Here is a 22835-nt window from a genome sequence, read left to right on the forward strand (position 1 = left end):
TTTTAAGTTTTAATAATTTTCAATGTTTCTACCGATCGAAGATTACCATCGATCGATTGAAAATGTTCAAGTTTTAAAGCAAAAACTCTTTGCCTGATTCAATTGATGTTCGATCGATGTTCAACCAATCAAAATTTCACAGAAATTTTTCGATTGATGCTCGATTACTTTAGACTGATCAAACTTTGAAAATTTCAGTTTTTTTTAAGCTCTTGATAGATTAGTCTTCATGCATCATTGTGATAGGATTGACATGCATTGCATTGTTTTCTTTATCCATCCTGTATTTTTGTAGTCATATCTTTCATCGTTTTCACATACAACACACATACACTGCTAAATTGGGTACTCAACTTGATTTAAAAATTGATTAATTAGTTCTGCACATTTTAGTATATGTTGTTTTTCTTGATGTGTGAACTGCTAAATATTGGAAATATATTTTTGAGATATGGTGGAAAATAAATGTGCAAATATTTTCTCTACACTTGAGATTGATTTAAGTTCAAAATATCTTGACACATGAAAAAATAGTGCATGCTGAATTTTTATATCTTTAAGATCTATATTGTATAGTCTTCATTGATTATGCCTGGAATGTTTGCATGCATCTGTTTATGGGTCACATAGTGTCAAGTTTGCATATATTGAAAGAGAGAATATTTGTATTTATGTGTATCCTCAACTTATTTTTTAAGTTAGGTTTGTGTTTCTTTATTTTTCCTCACCTCCTAAATTTTTTCCAAAACTGTTTTTCACAAAACTTGTTTTGTTTTTTCTATTTTTATAGGGGGAGAAAGCCGTTTTTAAAATCTATGTTGTTCATACGGGGAGTTACCTCTATTTTCAATAGAGCTTAATTGTTTGGTGTTCCCTTCGTTCTCTATTTTATCTTATCCATTGTTGTGTATGTTTACTATCTACTCTTTGTTTGAGTTGTCTTTGTCAATACGTGATTAAAAGGGGGAGAAATAAATTACATTTGGAAAAAGGTTTTTAACTATCTTTATTTAGGGGAGATGAAAATGTTTTTGAAATGGGGAGAAAATAAAAAAATTTTATGTATCTAACTTGGGGAGAGAGTTAGTTTGCATGTTTGTTATTTGCTGTTATTGCATATTTATTATTTTTTGTTTATCTGTCTTTATTTCCACACATGCGGTGATGTACTCTTTTGAGTGTTTTAGGAAAGACAGATACATTCCGATCAAGACCTTCTACCTTTTCTTGCAACTTTTGGGCTAGAAGTATTAGATTGAAATTTGTGTATTTGGGTATTTTATTGTAATTGGGTTGTTCTTGTATTTGAGCATTTCATATTGTATGTAAGTTTTGTCACGGATTGCTAAAGGAGGAGATTGTTAGGTTCTAAAAGTTTTAAGCAATTGGCAAACCGTGAACACAAACTTGTATAGATATAGATCTTAGAGTCTATAGGGAATATTAGATAATGCTCAAGGTGCTGCAAGTCAGAATACAAAAAAAAGGAAGCTGCAGGTTCAGGAATTCGAAACATACCAGGTTCGACCAATCAAAAGATGGGTTCTGCAAAATTTAATTTAAACCCAACAGCCCATTAAGCCATTGAGTGATTAGGGTTTCAGATCTAATTCTCCTATTCTCCTAGTATATAAAGAAAACCCTAAGGTGCGTTTTATTAAGACTTTGGAGGTGCTCTTTTGAGATCTAAAAGGTATTGTGCCTTCTCCATTCAAAGTCACTATCGGAATTCCACCTACAGATTATTAGAACCAGTAGATCTAAAATTGCTGCTACAAGATTAACAATTACTGATGATCTGAAACCTTTGAGTAAGATCTCAAAGTCACAAACGATGAGTTTGTGTTCAGCAAATCAAAGATAGAAGAGTCCGTGGAGTCAAAGTTACACATGGTTGTGTTAGTGAGTTCTACATGAGGTAGCTTTAGATTTAAGGTTTAAATCTATTGTAATCTTTCATTCTATCATAGTGGATTTGTTTACCTTGAGGATAGCTAGGTTAAATCCTCTCCAAGTTTTTACCTTAAAATGGTTGGTTTCATTGGTTTTCCTGAGTAATCATATCATTGTCCTCTTTATTTTTCTACACTACATGATATGATTGTATATGTTTAACTTAGAACTGAATAATTAACTTAAGTAACTACTTGGCTAATTAATATTAGGTTAAACAAATCTAGTTTACAGGGGTCAAAACAGAACAAACAATTAAAATTAACAAAACTATTCTTTACCTCAATGTCTCTTAATCAATAAAAATAACAATGAATAACAATAGTAAAAACGAGAGCAAAGAACGACAAATGACAGAAATATAAAAATAGCATTATGAGATTGACAGTCGTATTAATGTAATAATATAATAGGATGATTAGTATATTATTTGGAAAATTATGGTGTTTCATTCTTCCTATTTAGAAAGCAGTCTCTCTGTTTTATAATTGTACAACTAAGAGCCTAACATTAAATAAATAAAAAAATAGAAGAATTGGATTCATACCTGTAAATTTCCCAGGAAATATAGAAATAGCAACAAGCCAAAGATAGTAATGCAAAGTGCAAAGCTGTTTTCCCCTACATCGTTACTTGTTCGGAGGTTTGACCCAAAAGAACTGCAAAAGTGGCACAACTGTAGTGTATGAGATGCTAATCTTGAAAATTTATAACTACAATGCATAAAGAATTTACAAAATTTTATAGGGAACGAATAAGTTTAGAGAATATATATATATATATATATATATATGGGTGTAAGAATCTAACAGGTTGCAAGTATAAGGCCCTCCAATCCTATATACAGGAGCAGTGGTTATTTAAAATTGAGGTTAAAGTCCCTCACATTCATGACTAAAATATCTTTAAAAAAATAGAAAAAGCAAAGAAAGAAACCAAGATCATGTCTAAAAGAAGATAACAAGAAATGGGATCTGTTTGGTTGGGGTGTTTGACCAACAGTTTTCAATGTTTAAACACTAAAAATTGTGAGCCCAAAAAAAACAATGCATTTGGTAAGGGTGTTTTTTACTGGAGTGTTTGAATTACGTTAGTCATTTTAGGGTGTTTAACCACTAAATTTCGAAAACTCCTCTTACTAGTTTTCAGTTTTTAGTTTTCAAATAACGTTACTTAATGACACTTTTGTAAATATGTTGAAAACCGTGAGACCCACTTTATTAGACAAAACCATGTGCATGTCAGCTTTTTAAAAATAAAACATACATATCAAACACACAATTATGTTTTTTCACACAAAGGGTGAATAGGAAATCTAAGGCCACTCAAAAAGGTAGCTTCATAAAAACACACCTCATTGTGGGCAAAGGCACAAGCTTTCTCATTGGGGTGAGGAAGATGAACCCTAGTGTCGTCAGGAAACTAGAATCTATCCCTAAATCTAATAATGCTGTCCTTGTCCAGAGTACAAGACTTCTTAAGGGCTTGAAGAGCCCTAGTTTGAGAGGAAGACGAAGATTTAGAAGCCAGTGGCTTAGACGATGAGGGTTTGAAGGCAGTTGTATCCATTTCCATCTCAACGGGTTTGTCACTAGACAACAACCCAGTCTCCAACTCGCTCAACCTAACTTTAGAACCCCTCTCTCTACTAAAACCATCTCACACAATAATTGATACCAGTTTAGAGACTACTACAGCAAAGGGTATAACTCAATTAAGGCCAGCCTAAGGGCGCAGTCCCAAGACACAAATTGACCTACTCTTGGGCAATGACTGCTCAAGGATTCAAGAAAAATTCCAAGATGAGCAAAAAAGAAAGAAACAAAAGGAAAAGGTTTCTAAATTTAGAATAATCCACCATCAACACATAAAAAAGGAGAAACAAGTGTGGGTAGAAGAAGATTTGTACCTGAGAAAGGGTGCTAAGAAGCTTGAACTCAGAGGAAGAGAGGTTGCAGAGGAAATAAGAGAGAAGAAGTAGAAAGAGGGAAAAGAAGCTTTAAAAAAGCATCCCAAAGGCCAAAACATGGGAAAACCAAGAGGCATGTCGAGAGACGTACCCACCTCCAGCTAGAGAATGCACGACATGTGGCCACGTTCTGACTAGCGGTGTCTTGTCTCATTAAATGCGACAAAAATGGAATCTCGAGTCTCAGCTGACACGAATGGACGGTGACCTCTCACATTTCCCTGATCGTCTGGACATGTATTGTCGACCAAGGAATGGGGGGAAAATGAAGAAAGTTTCTCTCCAAACTAGTTTGGAGAGAAACCTAAACTAGTTTGGAGAGAAACCCTTCAAACTTATCATATATTTTTTATATTGAGTATGAAATTTAAAAATCTAATAATTGGATTGTATGTTCTTATTATATCCTTCATGCTTGCAAAATTTCAAGAAGATCAAAAATCAATTGCTATATCATCAAACAAATGTTAAAATTTCAAGTTTTTGTAATCTAAAATTGTGTATAAAAAATAAGTTCATTGATCAAATAGTAAATAAAATCCGATTTGAATGATTTGATATGTATGTTAAGAATATAAGGAAAATGAAGTTCAACGGTTAGATTTTTAAAATTCACACCCAAAAAAGAGATATATGATAAGTTTGAAGGGTTTCTCTCCAAACTAGTTTGGAGAGAAACTTTGTTCGAGGAAAATGATGAGTATGCAAATATAGGTCGTCATCCCTTAGCCATTATTAATGATCGCAACACATTGAATCGGTAATCAATGAAAGAGTTTCTAAGCATTGAGAGAAAAACTGTTATATTTCATCAAGATAATTGCATTGACTCTGATGCATTATATATAGCAGAGCAGAGCACAAAGAGAAAGAGAAAGATTAGGCGGGAAATTGAAAATCAGTTACAACAAATTTCCCAAACTATACTCTTTCTGTTTTCATTGGCAGATAGGATTTTCTTTTTTGTGAATTTATGGTTTTCATTTGGTAAAAGTTTGGGTTTTAATTATCACCAAAATGAGTGGATGAAAAACTATTCTCTTTATTTGAATTGTGATCACCTCAATTTGCAAAAGAAACTCTGAATTCCACTATTGGCTGCAACCTGCTAAATCTTCTAATTGTTGATGTATGCTACAAGATCTCATGTTACTTCATTGGTAGATAGGATTTTATTTTTAGCGAATTTATGTATTTCATTTGGTATAAGTTTGGGCTTTAATTTTTCCAAAAATGAGTGGAATTAAAACCTTTCTCTTTCTTTGAATTTGTTTTCAATACCTTCAAATTTATTGGTAATTGTATTGTCAAAGCTATTCATATGTTTTTGTATTTTACTCTGCAATTGCCAATACTGTTTAATTCCTACGATTATGTTTGATGATAAGTCAGAATTAAAGTTTTTAATTTTGAATGTAAAAAGTATAACTTTATATAGGTTCCCAAAAATATAATTGGAAAAATTTTTTTACAACAATGGAGAGGGGAAACTACCTTATGCAATAAACATATAAATATAATGCATTTTGGCTAAATTTTGATGTGTTTTGGGATGATATAATTATGTAATTTGATTTATGTTATCAAGATGTAATCTACAATTTTACATCGAAATTTTATTCATAATGTTCTACTCATCCCAAAAGAATATGTTCTACAGACTGCAAAGGCAGATATTAATGTGGAGAAGGTTTTCTTTTCAATAGCAAGGGATATTAAATGAAGGCTTGCAGATATTGGTTCCAAGATTGAGGTATGTGCGCATCAATAACTTACTCCATCAGTAATTTGACAATTTCAAGCTCACTTTGCAATTTTGTGTTGGTATATAGTGTGTCATATGGTTAGATGAACAACCTACATAAACTTAGAATTTTTCAATATTTACCCAACATTGATATCTAATTATGAAATTCTATTAAATGAACGTGTCCTAAATGGATTATATAGTTAATTTTTAATCCATTCTAAATTTTGAAACAGTCCATATTTAAAATAAATAAATAAAAACAATTTAACATACTAATCATTGCATGGGTGTTCACTAAAAGTCTCTATTAGGTAAATTGATTTCTTATTTTCTTATATGATTTGTCTTATTTTGTTTTTGTACAGAAAAATCTCCAGTGTTGGAGCTTAAATACTTTAAAATATTAAAAGAGAAAATCAAGTAACTTATGCAGTAGGTGATTGATGGAATATGTGATTTGCAAATTTTCCCCGTCTATATTTATGAATGTTGAGAAAGAAGACATTTGAGGTCTTCTGCTTAGGCAATTGTACTATCGCGTGCTGTTTTAGGAGCCACAATTTAAGAAAAAGGTTTCATGAAAATTTCACTTCATGTTTGTTATACAACTTCCTTATTTAATGCATTAACATCTTTATTTTATGTTTTAGTGTTAATTTAAATGTCCTTTTTATATAATATAATCTACGTTTTATTTGTCTACTTAAATAAGGAAAACAAACGCTATTCAACTAAGAGATATGCCCGTGCATTGCACGGGTAAGTGACTAGTACTATATAAACCCTCATTACCTATGAAATGTAAGAAGAACAAGGAGTCTTTACAAGAAACTTTTGAGAGAGAAAACCCTAACCAAACACTTGAGAATTAAAGATTATTTACCCACAATCCTCTACATCATTTCTCTAAAGTTTTCATTACTTCTACCTCTCCATCTACACATCCTTGAAAGGTTCTTAGCCCACACACTTACCTCACCTATTCTGTGTGTTGAGAGAAGTTTTGGTGCTTTTGGGAAGCATTGGAAGAAGCCATTGAGTAGCGGATGAAATTGGGTGGAATTGCGGGATCCAGATAGCTAGTGAAGACAAGACTCCTAGAAGTCCGTTGGTAGTTAGAGCTTGGAGGGCTCAAGTACATTAGGTAGATTAGGCCTGGAGGATCTTTTTGATATTCATGTACTCCAACTTATTCACTAGTGGATCAATTTCAGCTTGGAGAGTCGCGGAGAGGTTTTTTGCTGAGTACTCTGATTTCCTCTTCAATAACGCGTCTCGGTATTATCTTATGTTTGCATCTCTCTTCTCTACTCTTTAAGCTTTACATTTATCACTTATTGTACTTGCTTATGCTTTAGAGTAGTGTTTTTGTTTATTGCACATCTTTTACTCTTGTTCTGCACTTAGTTAAGTTAGAGTAAAAGCAATTAAACCATTATTTAAAATTGGGAATCTAAACAAGTATTAGTGTTTCTACACTAATTGAGCTTTCAATACTTGTCTAAATGTGATGCGTGTATGCTCAATTGCCTGTTGACCAAACCCAAAAAGATTTTTGAGTGTTTTATTTGTTTGAAGGATATTCAGAATATCCTTGAAGTCTGACCAGTCACTCCAGAATCTTCTCGTCCATATGATGAGAGAACAACCCCAATATCAGTTATTGCCGATGAGCTTGGAGAATCGAGGAAGAAAATGTCATTGCACACAACTAAGTTTCCTCTTGCAATGAGAGCCTTGGCATATGTCATGATCTACAACCTCTACTAGGTGAAGAATTTGACTACACTTTCTCAGCCAAGGGCTCTATTCTTGTATGATCTTTACAAGGAGAAAGAGATCAACATTTGTGCTCACATCTATCATCTTCTTGCATGGAGTGTTAACAAGAAGAAATCTCAAATGATCCTACCTTTTCTAGGATTGATCATGTCCATCCTTCAACGAGAAACGATGAATCTTCCAACCGGTTGGGAAGCTTTGAGAAGAGAAGATCCTATCTCGGCTCAAACGATGATTTGGAGCAAAGCTCGTCTTCCGGGTACTGAAGGGGAAGCATAAGGAGCACAAGGAGAGGACACTGCTGCTGAAGGTGGCAACACTGATGAAGAGATTGATAACTTCACTCTTGGTCCTGATGACGTGCAAGCCTCACCCTCATAGGCTCATCCTCAAGAACAGCCACGGTTCAGCCTCAGGCTGCTAACCGCCTTGATCTAATTCTTGATCGACTGGATCACATGCAGAGGTCATTTGATGAGCACTCTATCTACTCCAAACATCAGTTCACTTACCTCCAAGAGCAAATCACCGCTCTCTCCACCCAAATCCAAGATATAGGAAGCTCAGATTAGCATCTTTGGCCATTCTAGTAAAACATGGGGAGTAGTATTAGCTTGAGGGGGAGTAGATGTTTATTGCTTTTAGTTGTTTTATTTACATTGCTTTTTATAAGCTTTGAGTACTTTAGTAAAAAAAATAAAAAAAACTCAATTTACTTTAGTACTTTGTACCTTGGTTTTTATATCCTTTATGATGATTTTAGTTATCTATTGCCTCTTACTTTAGTTTCTTTAATGCATCATATGCTTGTTGGACAAGCAATTAGTTTTTGCATTGCACTTAATTGCTTGCGTGTCTGGATGTTCATTTACTCGATAAATGTTCATTGTAGTCATTTCTTAATGACTATTCATGTTTGATTAAGTTATGCCATATGTTTATATTTCAATTGGTTTTACATGATCACATTTTACTTGCTCTACATACATGCCTTGAATTTTACTTGTTTTGAACTTAATGAAGTTATCTGTTATGTGCAAGTGTTTCAGGATACAGGTGTATATGGTACAAGTTCTTCATAGGTTTTAGATTTAGGTATGAGTGAGTTTTGCCTCTGTTCCCGAACTTACGTTTTAAGTATAGACTCTATTTAGGAGTTTTGTCACGGAATAGCCAAAGGGGGAAATTGTAAAGTTGTGATTTACAACTATGTTTTTGTTGACTTTAATTCCATGTCAAATTTAGTTGTATTTTGTTCGATCATTTCCCTGTATGTTTGTGGGATTTAATGTAAGGGTTAAGTGTGAGAGTTTGGTAAAGAATTGTGAGGACAGTGAAGTTCATGACTTGCACGCGATTGGCTCGCAAGAGGACGACCTACGGAAGGCCACGTAAGAAGCATATGCTGGAAGTTGAAAGGGCTAATGCTAGGCTGTATTTCACAAGTCACTTCGCAACTTGGCCAACCTATGAGTGACTCACGAAACTCTCTGCCTAGAACTTTTTAAAGTATGTTTTTCTCATTTCTTCACCAACACTATTAAAGCCCACATTACCCACGAAATTGTAAGGAGTTTTAGAGAGAAAACCCTAGCAAAACACTTGAGAGTTAGAGATTGTATCCCACAATCATCTACACAATTTCTCTTAGTTTTCCTCTACTCCTACCTCTCCAATTACAAATCCTTGAGAGGTTCTTAGTCCAAACACTTACATCACCCAATCTAAGTGTTAAGAGAAGTTTTGGTACGTGTGGAAAGCATTGGAAGAAGCCATTGATTGGCGGATGTAATTTGGAGCTAACTACGGGATCCGGATAACTAGTGAAGACATGGCTTGGTAAAGCTCATTGGTAGCTATAACTTGGAGGGTTTGAGTATATTGGATAGACTAGACTTGGGGGGTCTTTTTGATATTCTTGTACTCCAACTTTATTCACTAGTAGATTGATTCGGCTTAGAGGGCCGCGAAGATGTTTTTCGCCGAGTACTTCGGTTTCCTCTTTGATAATACGTCTTGGTGTTATCTTACATTTGCATCTCTATTCCCTTACTCTTTAAGCTTCACTTTTATTGTTTATAGTATTTGCTTATGCCTTAGAGAGCCTTTTACTTCACAGTTATGTACACTTTGTCATGACAAAAATGGGAGTCATTTTGGTAGGTTAATTGTTAGGGGGAGATTGCATACGAGTGATGTAGTGAGGATTTTGATATACTTTGGATTTTATGTAAACCTTTATGATATACACTATGATTTTCTTTATATATATTCTTGGTGTATTGTTTACTGCACTTGCTATATCTTATCTCCAATCTCTTGCATGTCTTGAGTATCTATTAGAGCAGTTTTTATAATTTGTCTTGTTTTACATATGTTGATGTATCTTGTTTAGTGCATTTTAGTAAAAAAACATTTTGCTAAACTAGATGAATATTAGATCTCTCTTTTTGCAAAGTTCTTCAAGGGTTCAAGTGTTTAGATTAGGCTAATTTATTTCCTTGCAATCTTGAGTAGAATATATTCTAGGATATTCAATGTACTCTTGTGATTTTGTCACGGATTGCTAAAGGGGAAGATTGAAGGGTTATACTTTTATGTATTGGCATATCCGAGATCGAAACACACTTTATATGTAATTAAGTCTTAGTTTCTAGTGTTTTCAAGAACATATTGTTCATCAACAAGTGGTATTATTGAAGACACAATACTACTCAAGAAAAGTTGATCTACAGGTCTCAATACCTGTCAATCTATTGAAAATAAATGAATCTTGATACCTGATTCAACACCTCTCGATCTATTGAGCTATGGGAAATCTACACTTCAAATTATGTTTTTGGCCCATGATGACTTGGCTTTCTAGGGATTCGTGTAGTAGGGTTCCTAGAGCATATAAAAGGCATTTTATAGTTATCATCATAGAGACAAAGAGATACATGCATAACTAGGAGCTGCTGCAACGATTTTGCTCCTAGGGTTTTTTACCAAGCAGCTACCAATTCATCCAAGCATAGATTGAATAACTCTACAAAGTTACAACAACCAAAATAGTTGTTATGGTGTTAATCATGGATAGGAGATTCATGCTAAAGAGAAGTCTTCTACAAGATCTAGTCCAATTTGGGATTAGAATTAAGCTTCCTTATAGATCAGTAGGTTCTATTGTAGGTAGGTATTTCGGGATAAGGTGAGAATCCTTGTACTTGTAACCTATATTTCTTGCTAGTGGATTCTTCAGGAGTGGTGACCTAAATGAATTTTGCCTACATGAATTTTCTCCATCGTGATTAAATCGCCATGTGAAACTTATTTTCCACTAAACTCTATTTAGTTTGATGATTTGATTGTACTGTAATTGAATTTGCATGTAGTTTGGACTAATTAATCAACTTGGGTAATTGGTTAATTAACTGGAGTCAATCTATAACTTAGCAACCAACAGCAACCAACATGTCATGGCGATTGGAGAACCTTAGGTCACTTACAAAAAATGCTTTATGGTTAGATCAAGCAAAAGTTGGTAACCCAAACTATGGATGTATAAACTCAAGCCACTTCAACCCCGAGACTACTCAATAGCAATGGCTGACCATTCTCTTAGTAGAAGGTAACAAGACTAATTGAGGAAAGTGGAGGGGATCCCTTAATTTCTGCTTCATCTAGTCTGCCTGACATAGAGTAACGACAATGCTTTTGGCAATCAGAGAAGTCTTGAGTCACTCTGCTGATACTCATCTACCAGGTTAACAGTTTTAACATCAAGTATAGAGGTCTGTATATTGAGCACGAAATCCAAGTCTCCATGGTGGATAAATGCTTTGGTATAAACCACCTAGGAAACTATTAGTGACTCTTTTAGTCCGTAATGTGAGCAAACAACAAATTTAATGCATTTAAATAGCTTAATATGGAATAGTACAGAGACTAATATGTGCAAACCTCAGATTTCGCATGCCCCAACAGAAACAGTAGAATATTTTTTGTGGAATATTTTTGGACTCTAAGATACCAGACTGATGAGCGTCGAGATATACTCCAAAATCAAAGAGCTCTGTATTTGGCATATTTTTAGGGCAAATATCATCTAAAAAGGAGTGATAGCCAGAGTTGTGGTCGCAGTAAAAAGAATTTGGGACACATCCACCACGATTTTCACACGCCATGTACCAGCAAGCCACGGTTCGTTGAATAGAGAAACAATACCAAAAGGCTCCTAATACCTAAAAGACAAGCAAATCATTTAACATCAGTAAATTTTGTGGAAGAATTCTATAGATATGAGACTTCTTAATTTAGTTAAAAGATTAAAAAAAAAAAAGTAATACTCTAAATTCCAGTATTAATGCCTAGTTTACTTAATTATTAGCCAATTATACTTGAGTAATATTAATTGTGATTTATTACAAAATGCAGCCATATTGCAAAATATGAATTGTAGAAAATAAATAACATTGACAATATAGTTATGAAGAAAAAATCCTCAAGGAAACAGAGGCACTATAATAGAATGAAAATTTTTACAATAGACTTCGCCATAAATCTATTACTACCTCATGTAGTACTTACATGACTATACTCAACTCCATGACCATTGATTCTTCCATCATGGACTCTATTTGACACAGACGTTTAGCTCGTAAATTCAAAGAACCTCTTAAAGATTCTTCACTGCAACTTGGCTGTGTTCCTATTGCAGCAATTTCAACTTGATCACCAAGTCTTGAATCCTTGATCGCTAGGTGATGCTTTGAGAGAACTTGGTTAACCCTAACCTAGATATACAATCCACAGCTTTCCAAAAGTCTAAGTTCATGTCCTCAAGGTTTTCTTTTATACCTTGGCTATGGGGTCAAAGCTGGGATGGCTGATTGAACTCTTGACCAATCAAATTTAGAAAGCTATTTGTCAACATTTCGATTGATGATTATGTCTAGACTATGTATTGAGATTTTAAACCTTGTAGATCTTCATTAGTCATCAAGGGCACATGTATTGGACTTTAAATACATCTCAAAGATTGGAAGAATTTGATCGAGGATCAAAAAAGAGAAACACTCGTGTCTCAGATGCCTTTTTCACCCACACAAGTCGAGGGTGAGACTCTGTAGAAATCAAGACAAATTTCCTTGAATGATTCGAGAATGGAGAGAGCAATTGGCATTCTCTCAAGATTGAGGGATAAGGCTCTAAGTCCTAACCAACTCATTTAGAAGAGGCACAGGATCCCATGCCTTCGGTTGACACCTTCTTGCTAGCCACTTGCTTGCTAGCTTGCAATTTGAAGCAGTTGGGAAGCGTGCATACAGCAACACCACAAAAGTGGTAGAAGTTTAGGGCACAAAGGATCTTGTTTAGGAGGAGGATGTGGAATGGTCTTTGGTCAAGATTCACCAATAACTTGTTTTCCCTTAGCTTAACTCGAATCCCCTGCCTTCACCCTTTCAAATAGAGAATCATCCTCCATTTCGATAGCTTCCACTAACCTGATGGACACATCCAACTTCACCAAGAGATCCTCCTTCACAAGCTCATTCTCACTGAGATTTATCATGGCAAGGTTGGCTGTCTTAGTAGATCTAGCAACCATCTTGTAGAGCTTGTTGTAAGCTTTTTGTAGATTAGCATCAACAAACAACTCATCCTCGAATGAATGCACTATTTTATACTCAACAACTCCATCATCAACAATGTTATGAAAGCCATGAATTTTCCTTCCTAAGTACTTTAAGACTTAACATCACTAAGGGTGGCCGCCAAAGCCTTACCTTTAGTCTTCAGATAATTCAGACACTTCAACTTCATATGTTCATACCTTTGACAACCAAAACACTGCTAGCCCAAAATATTACTTGATGCCTGACTTGGCTTTCTTTATTCGATATTGGTTTCTCTTTGGATTCATTCTTAGAGGGCTCGTACTTCCAAATATTCTTCCCTTTACCGTTGTTCCTAGAGTTCCTTATGAATTTCTCAAACTGCTTAGCTAGGAAATTTGCTTCATCATGAGACAACTCATCATCAGATGTATCGACCTCTTCCTCATATATGGTCTTAAAAGCCAATTGACTTTCTCTTGTTAGACTTAGAAGGGTAAGATCATAAGTTTGTAAGAACCGTGCAAGTTTATCTACCCTGATCGTGTCTATGCCCTTACTTTCTTCAATGGTAATTAGGGGACAACATTGAAATTTCATTCAATGCTTTAATATTGTAGCTAGCCGCAACTAGCTGCACAGCAGACCATTCAGCAATAACTCTAGTGGGCTTGGTCCATCCAAGGACTACAAAAGGCCACATTTTCTCATCCAAGGATTTTAACAATGCTCTCATCCTCACTTTTTAGTATGCATAATTTGTTCACAATCCAGGACAATCAAGGTTAAATTCAAGGTAACAATGGCACAAGAGCTAACTTGCTTTGATACCAATTATTGGAATATTTAGACCACGGTTATTGCAAAATTCCAATTCTAATGCTGAGCTTAGTTAACAGATTATGCCCAAGTGATGCATATAGCGGTTTAAAAAAAAAAAAAAAAAAAAAAAACCCTAGTCCCTAGATAGGAAAAATTCTCCAGGAGTTTACAACCAACCCTCAAGGTAACAGATCCAAATGCAGATTTTACAATAGAGTCAATGGGTGGCATTCTCAAGAAAATTGTACTAAAAAATTTAATAAAATGAAACATTTAGCTTATATATATATATATATATATATATATATAATAATAATTCATAATTATCATATACCCTATCATATATATGAACCACATTATATCATCTAATGAAAAATATCTCAAAAAATAATACACATTGATTAGGCGTAAAAGAAAACACCCATTAGGCTCTAGGTATCAATGGGTGGGCATTCTCAAGGCATTTTTACTAGAGGTTTATTCCGAAATTCCAAAATTTAATAAAATGAAACATTTAGTGCTTATATCTTGAAATAATATATTTTGGATTTTTTTTTTTTTTTTTCGTTTTCAAGTGTTTGTTTGCATATAAAATGTAGTCAAAATTGTAAAGTAGTTTTCGTTGACAGTAAAATCTTTTATAAAAAGTTGAAAAACGTTTAACCTTTAAAATTTTGGTAAAACGTTTTACAAAAACACACAATCATCCCTACCCGTCACCCCATCTGGTAGTTAGGTCACCGGTTTGGTGGCTGGGCGGCCAGTGCCAGTAGTTCGGTGGCCGGAGCCGCCGATCCAACGACCTATGCCTGTAGTTGTAGACACCCCATTTTGCAACTCCTATTTAACCTCACTTTCATTGCATTGCATATCATCACCATATCTTGTCTCCAGGGTAAAACTATAAATTTGGTCATTTGATCTCTAAATACATTTCGTGAATTGATTCTTGAGGTTATAACAATCAAAACAATAGTTCATGAGTATTGATCAGACAACCTGATTAAAAGATATAAAAAAAATTTTAATTTTAATGGTAAGGTGCACTTGCATGAATCAAGTTCCAACCCTACGTGATTATGATCTCTTGATTTTAATCAATCTATTTTTAGTCCAATTTAAATTAAAAATGATGTGTCATAATACTATTTTCTGAGGATAAAGTTTATGGTAAAGTTGCATACATCCAATTTAATCTAAAGTCAAAGAATTTATTAATTCCCGGTAGAATTGGCAAGAATTGACTAATTAATTGGACTTTTTAAGAATTGATTTGTTGACATTGAGGGTCAAGAAAATCAAATAAGGGAGAAAAAATTCAAAAGAAATCAAATACCTCTAGATTTTCTTCCATTTTTTTAGTTCGCCTAGCTCCCCACTCAGTTTGACTTTGATTCCTACATTTTTTTTTTTTTTTCAAAAATCCTAATTTTCCTTAGTCTTAGATTACCCAGAGACTCATTCCTAACTCCCCCCACATCCAATATAAGTACCCCCCTTCACCAACAGTTCAAAACACACCAAAAATTCTAGAAATCCTCGGAGCTTCCTAGCAGACTAAGATCTCTCTCTCTCTCTCTCTCTCTCATTAGTAGTAGGAAGGTGCCTTTGGTGTCTTGGACCTCTTGGTCTTGATTCACTAGAAGGAATCATTTGGACCTCTTGGTGTCAAGCTACCAACTTCCTATTCACGAATCCCCCCTCTAGAGTCTAGAGGAATTTTCTTGCTTGGAGTGCTCATGAGTGCTGCTGCATACAAGTAAGGTTTCTAAAATTTATTTTATTTTATGCCCTAATTTATTTAGATTCAAGCATGCTTTAGTTTCTTAGTTCTTCACATGTTCTTGTTTTCTAGCATGTTAGATCTAGTTTGCTCTTAGTCTTTGCATTATTAGTGTTTTTCAATTCAAATAACATGTCCAAATGCTATTACATTAGGGTTGTTCAATTCAAATAACATGTTCATGCTCTTAGATTAAGGTTACACATATTCACCAAGTTGTTTTTCAATTCTTTTCAATATCTATCTATGCAAGCCTAGAATAGGGTTTCATCATGCTTATTAATGTTTGTTTCAATATTTGCAATCACATATTTTGGGTGATATAAAATGTTTGAATGACATAATATGATCATTGGCCACCATAGTCTAAAAAACTGGTTTCACCAAGCAAGTTGGATGGCTAACACCTTTCCAATCCTATAACCTAGCCTCCAAACTTAGATAAAAAGTTAGTAGATCGGATTTATTGTTGCAATCTTTTCATTTTAGATTGTAACTAAGGAAAAAAAAAAAAAAAACTTGCACTTTCGTTTTAGATTGTATCTAGGACCAAAGCAATATAATTTTTGGTTATTATCAAAGAGATGTACAATTTCAATTCATCAATGGGAGAAATGCTTATACACCCCTTGAACTTTGGAATAACGGCCAAAAGACCCTCTCAACTTTTATATTGGCCAATTTACTCCTTAAACTATTCACAGTTACCAAATCAATACTCCAGTTAATCACATGTTAAAACACTAACAGAATAGGCTTATGGGACTCATGTGACTTTTAAAAACAAACTTGATAATGTGTGAAATTAGTAGGTTGAATGCTCCGGTCTTCAACGGTAGATGGATGAACTAAAAAGAAAGAAAAAGACTATCGAAGGTGACCGGGGTGAACAGGCCAAGGACCCTTCAACGGTTAAGTCAAATTTCTCTCTAAGACTCAAGTATAGTGAGTGGATGAATAGTGGAACATACCTCGATCTAGTGAGATTAGGTCCTTTTTATAGAGAGTTTTGGAGTGGGTCTACTTGTTTGGTGCCACTAACATCATAAGAGATGTGTGGACTTAATGCGGAGAGTGAAGTGAATTTCGGGGAATTCACCCCACGTTTCGAGGTAGAGTATCGTGGTCTAACTATTTGTGATCAGTGGAAAACACTTGGAATTTTGCTAAGTTTTTATTGATTGTCCAAACCTTCTTACGATGTGGACGACCAGAATCTGTTTGGATAACTAGTAACATCCTTGGACATCCTTATTTCATATTTGTGGTGCATTTTTCTCCTTTCTACTTTCTAAAGACTGTCCTGGACATTGTTGGTCTTGGACGTTCTTATGGATAAATATTAATTATTATGAATCACCATCAGTTGCCCCATTGTCAATAAGTCATCCATACCCTTGTTGAGTATGCCTTATGTTGCTTTCCTTGGTTTTTTCTGTAATTTTATTTTTACACGTTGCATTACTTGATTCGTTGATAGATCTCACATGTGGCATCCTGAGATTTGTTGGAATCATCTAGTGTAGGCATTGCCACGTGGGTTGATTTGAGTGTTCCGGAGGTCATGTCACTTCATTCCTTGAGATAAGGCCACGTGGCATCTTGTGATTGGTCCGCGTTGCTTCAATGTCCCACCTGGTCACCTATAAATAGCCCAATACCTGGCTTGCCCTCTTCACTTTCTCAAATTTTCTCTTCTGACACTCTCAACTTAGTTTGTCCTTCGTGCCTCGTCTAGAAGTCCTCGTCCGTCCTTATTCTTCTTCATCTAGCATCAGGTATCATTTCTTTCTCGTATGTAGGTTTTCTCTTCAGAATTTCTTTTATAAATGGCTGAAATTCTAGTTTCTTAGTCTAGTGATAGGGATGATAGGGAGATAGACGAATACTATGACAATAATAGTGGTGGTGGTGGTGGTAGTAGTAGTGAAAGTAGTGGTAAGAGTGGCTCTACAGAAAAACTATTCTCGTCTGGAACCCATGGGATTCGGTATCTAGGAAGAAATGAGGAGGGGGGCAGCATCAGAATCATTTACTTGTCCGTCTACTGCTCCACAGTCATCCATCCCATCTTCTTCTACTCAGATGGACGAGGTTATAGAATGTTGTGCCATAAACATTCTGTCCAACATTAAAGCAGAGAGACTCCACACTCTTAGGGGTAAGTACCAAATTCCTGAAGACGTTCACACTCATCTTCTTGCTTCTAGGGAGTGGTGTTGTGCTCCACAGTCTCCGAGGGTTGGCATTTGCGAGACTTACCTCCTAGGTGGTCTTAGATTACCCCTCAATGCCTTTGCTAGAGAAATCCTCCATAGGTTAGTTATTGCCCCAAATCAACTTAACCCAAATGGTTGGAGACTCAATGTAGCAATGCAGGTGTTATGGAGAGAAGTTTTTGAAGGGAAATGTCCCTTCACAATGGACGAGTCCCTTTATTGCTATAAACCCACTAAGATTTAAAAAAAAAAAAAAAAAATTCTGTTGGTTTCTATCAGTTTTCAGCTAGAGGTTCTAGCTATAGGATGATTGAGTCCCTTCCATTGTTTGATAGGCTGTGGAAGAGAGAATTTTTCTTTGTTTCTAGATCTTGGGATGGTGACCCAATTGAAGTAGGAAGGGATGTCTTCCCTCCTTATGTTGGAGCTATGGGTTGTCTACGTTCTAAGGGTATGTTACTTACTTTAGCTCGTCTTGAATTCCTTATATCTTCACCTAACATTCTTCCTTTCTTTTTCAGCTGTAACTTGTCCATCTCTAAACAATTTTTACTTGAGTTATGTCCAAAGGGCTCGTTCTTTTGCAGAAAGAGGCTTTCACTCACTCATAACCCGTTATCCTCTATCTACTTGGGGTCTTGGACCTATTCCTTCGGTACAAGCTCTAGCACACGAAGCCCCCACTCGTCGAAGTAAGTTTTTTTTTTTTTTTTTTTTACTTTTTCTGAAGTCTTGGTATATTCTCGTCTAAGCTTGACTAGCTTCTTTTAGGAATGGCCACCATGAAGGAGAACAGGGAGAAGGAACTTGCTAGTGGAGATGAGGTCATCCAGATTGAGAATGTTGCTCCTCCTGAGACTCGTTCTAACGTCCCAAGGACGATAAAGCTCGTGCCTCATAGCTCTTTGGAGAAGAGGAAGACTATGTCCAAGACAATTGATACTGGGAATCTCCCCAGCCGTCGAGGACATAAAAGGCAGAAGGTAGTCATGTCCACTCCAGCTAAAACTCCTGTTGTCAAGCTTAACCCTCCTTCAACTAAAGCTCATGTCGTAGTTCCAACTTCTGAGGCTCCCTCTCTCCTAAGAAGTGAAGCCCTAGCTTGGACTAGGTTTAAGGAGGCAGTGAGACATGAGGATGTCTTGGCATGCTATGACATGTCTATCAAGGAATTTGAGTATTCTACTGTCCACGATCTATTTAAGGTATACTTCCTTGTCTATAGCAGCTTGTAGATTTTATTTCTTGGCTAAGTTATATTCTAACACTTTGTCTTGTAGGTCATGTCCAAGTTCATGGAAGCATCTAAAAAAGCCACAAACTTTGACAAGGAGAGGATCGGGCTGGACGCTTAGGTCCTCACGTTGGAGAGGGAAGCAAGTCAACAGGCTTGGGAGAAGATGAAGTTGGTGGACAAAGTGAAGCACCTAGAGTCTGAAGTGAAGGGGCTAAAGAACTTGGCAGAAGAACATAGGATGGACATCGTCTATAAGGAATCTCATCTGGACCAACTTCAAAAGAAGAACGATAAACTTTCGTCTTCTCTGAGCAAAGACGAGGTCATTAATGAGTTCAAAGTATCCGATGTGTACACTAATCTCTTAGACAAGAATTATGCCGCGGGATTTGAGGACTTCCGTCAAGATGCACGTGAAGCTTTTCTTGGAGTGGACTTTGACTCCATAAAGCTTTGCATCACTGCTGAAAGCTCCTTACTTCTTGGAAGCTCAAAGGACATCAATGTTGATGACGATGCAACCACTTCTAATCTACCTAAGCACAATGCTCTGCCTGTAGACAATGCTCTCAGTGATTTGTCTAAGTAGTTTTTAACTTTTATTGCAAGCAATTTCTCTTTTTATTTTTTTGAATGGGGCCCACTGTTTTAGACCATCTTTAATTTTTCTAAGTATATTTACTTTGTCCATCGTTATTGACGTAAGTTTTATACATTAGCCTTTTAGGCTAAACATTCAAGGGTTTTTTGATGTTGGTCGTCTACCCTTACCTTTGCTTGTCCATGGTTGGACGTTTATTTTCATCCTTTTTCTGTTTGTATATATTCGTCCATGGTTTGGGACTTCGTTTATTTAGGGATTTTGAACATTTTATCTTCAATGATTATTGTCTATTTTATTGCATGGTTTGGTTCATCTTTTAGTTTTGACGAGTGCATGAGGGAGGTATTTGTTCCTTCCTCTTTACCTTATGGTTTTGTTCCAGTTTGTGGTATTTTGCCTTTCCTTCGTCTAAAGGTGGCATATGACGAGACATCTCTGCATCCAGAGATTATATTCGTCCATGACTTTCAGCCGTTCTTATGGACTTTTGTTTTGTAAAGGATTTCAAAAACACTTAAGTAGAAAATCCAGTTTGCTTTATATACAAACTAGGAACTTTGTACATAACATACTAACGTCCACAAGGGTTGCACATGTAAGTAGCTAGAGCTTTTTAGGGAATTCAAATACTAGAAAACACAAAATGCCGCTAGAAAATATAAGTGCTAAAAGATAATATAGATAGACTACTAGTAGTAACCAATAGTCTATAGGGCTAAGGTCGTCCATGGTGACCTTCTCGACAAGTCTTCACTAGTAGTACTTCCTTAGATGCTTCACATTCCATGGATGCACCATCCTTCATCCATCTAGGGCCTCTAGGTAGTACGTTCCCCATCCTTTGTAGTTGATGACTTTGTATGGTCTTTTCCAATTGGGTCCCAACTTTCCATGAGCGTGATCCTTAGTGGCCAGGGACACCATTTTTAAGACAAGGTCTCCAATGTTGAATTGCCTAGGCTTGACCAACACATCATCGTGCTTCGTTATCAAGTTTTTGTAACATGCTACCCTCTGTTCTACGTCCCTCCTCACCTCATCTATAAGATCAAGGCTTAGAAGGAGCTATTTCTCATTTTTTTCGTCCTGATTCCAAGCTGTTCACAAAATTCTCTAAAGGGTGTGTTATCGAGCAGTCGTCCATTGTCTAAAACAAGCACCCTACGAATCCCAAAGCAACAGATGACATTCTTCCAAACGAAGCTTTTAACGTTTTGCTCAATGATCTTTGCCAAAGGCTCTGCTTCCACCCACTTGGTAAATTAATCAGTCCCCACCACTAGGAACTTCATTTGCCTGGTTCCTGTTAGGAAAGGACCAAGGATATCGAGCCCCCATCAGGCAAAGATCCAAGGGGCTATCATTGGGGTAAGATACTCTAATGGTCATCTAAGCACATTGTTGAAGTGCTGACATTTGTCACATGCTTTAAAATAGGACTTGGCGTCTGCTTGCATTGATGGCCAATAGTAACTTGCACGAACAATCTTGTGGACGAGATCTTGCTCCCAAGTGATTTCCATAGGCTCCTTCATATACGTCTCTCATAACATAGTTGGACTTGTCCAGAGTTAAGCATCTCAGGTAGGGCTGAGAAAAACTACTTTCATACAACACTTCATCCATAAGAACAAATTTTGCTGCTCTGACCCTTAGCTTCCGAGCTTCTTCTTTATCTGTGGGAAGTAGTCCGTCCTTGAGATAAGACACAATTGGTGTAGTCCAGTTAACTTTCCCATCTATCTGTTGTACCTCTCAAACATCTATGCTCGGAAAGTACTGGACTTAGATCTAATCGTCAACCAAGTCTTTTGCAGAGGTTGCTCTAGCTAGGCTTTCAGCTTCCGTGTTCTCTTCCCTTGGGATTTGATGAAACTTTGCTGTTGTGAAGCCTTTGATGCAATGCTTGACTTTGCTCAAATATCTCATCATCTGCCCTTCCTTGGTCTTGCACTTTCCATTCACTTATCCTATGATTAGCTATATTGCCAATTAATCACAATGGGAAACAATGCCCATGAAAGTTATTTCTTCCAATTATTTGAAGTTGATAATATTGTCATTCCTAAACAGGAGATCAATTATTTATTTTTATTTTTTTGGTCCTTATTTTTTTCTTAATTTAAACAAATTAAAAAAAAAAGCCTGATATTGGACAAGACTTGTTGATACTCTCATGCGACTTTTCCCCCTTTCTCTGTGCTTTTGGCTACCAGTCATATAGCAAATATTGCAGTTGGGAATAATGAAATTCCTGTTAGAATGCATGGCTTTGATCCTTGTATCTCTTACCAGGTTATATATGTAAAGCAGTTCACATTCTCTTTTCTTGGTCAAGGAAATTATTGTTTAAGGGTTGTCTAGCTAAGAACCTTGTAGGTCAATTGACACATTTTGGTATTTTTAACAAAGATGTCTAAGATTCAAACTTTCTAAGGAGAAACTGAGCATCAAAAATCTATATTAGCATACGATGTAATAGTCTAAAAGTTTATTTGATGATTTAACCTTCCCATTTATATTCACTTTTTTTTTTTTTGGCTGGATCCCATTTATATTCACTTGAACAATTTTTTTAAAAAAAATTATGAGGTCAATAGAGTTAAATTCTATCATAGCAATTTTCTCAAGAATTTTAGAAGTGTTTTAAAGAAAACAGAAATACACCTATTGAACATATATAAAATAGAGGGAAAATGAGTTTTCCCAATACTTCAAACTTCATGCAACTCCTCATTTCTAATATGGTTCTGTGAGTTTTTGAATTCAATCTTCCTAGGGAAGAATACCGATCATTGGCAAAAGACTGTATGGTATAGATATGAAGTAAGTAACAGCTAAGGTCATTATCTAATACTTGTCCCACCTAAGTTCGATCCTAAGGGAGTTGGCTTGGATATGGTCCTATCAAGACTCTTAATGGTAGCCTAAGACTACCATTGCACCAAACAATGGCCCCTATAGTAAAAATATAAATAAATAAATTTCTTTGTTTAAAAAAAAAAAAAAAATTCTTTCTCAAACCAAAAAATTAATGGCCTTAATATATTGTTTGAATGTGAAGCTAATAACAGTTTTATTAAGATATCCTAACAGTATAGAGCAGAATTATTGCTCTA

General features: G+C 35.6%; 1 protein-coding gene across 3 annotated transcripts in view; it reads right to left on the minus strand.

Annotated features, from left to right (window-relative positions):
* Positions 1-22835, minus strand: part of LOC126707733 (cyclic nucleotide-gated ion channel 1-like) — a 140207-nt gene that overhangs the window by 22472 nt on the left and 94900 nt on the right. For all 3 annotated transcript variants that reach the window (XM_050407599.1, XM_050407601.1, XM_050407602.1), the window contains 2 exons: positions 11397-11677; positions 2501-2612 (listed from right to left, as the gene is read on the minus strand). In XM_050407599.1, coding sequence (XP_050263556.1) covers positions 2501-2612; positions 11397-11677 — 393 coding nt within the window. The remainder of the gene's footprint in view (positions 1-2500; positions 2613-11396; positions 11678-22835) is intronic.

The sequence above is a fragment of the Quercus robur genome, chromosome 11 (assembly GCF_932294415.1).
Source record: "Quercus robur chromosome 11, dhQueRobu3.1, whole genome shotgun sequence".
Lineage (NCBI taxonomy): Eukaryota > Viridiplantae > Streptophyta > Magnoliopsida > Fagales > Fagaceae > Quercus > Quercus robur.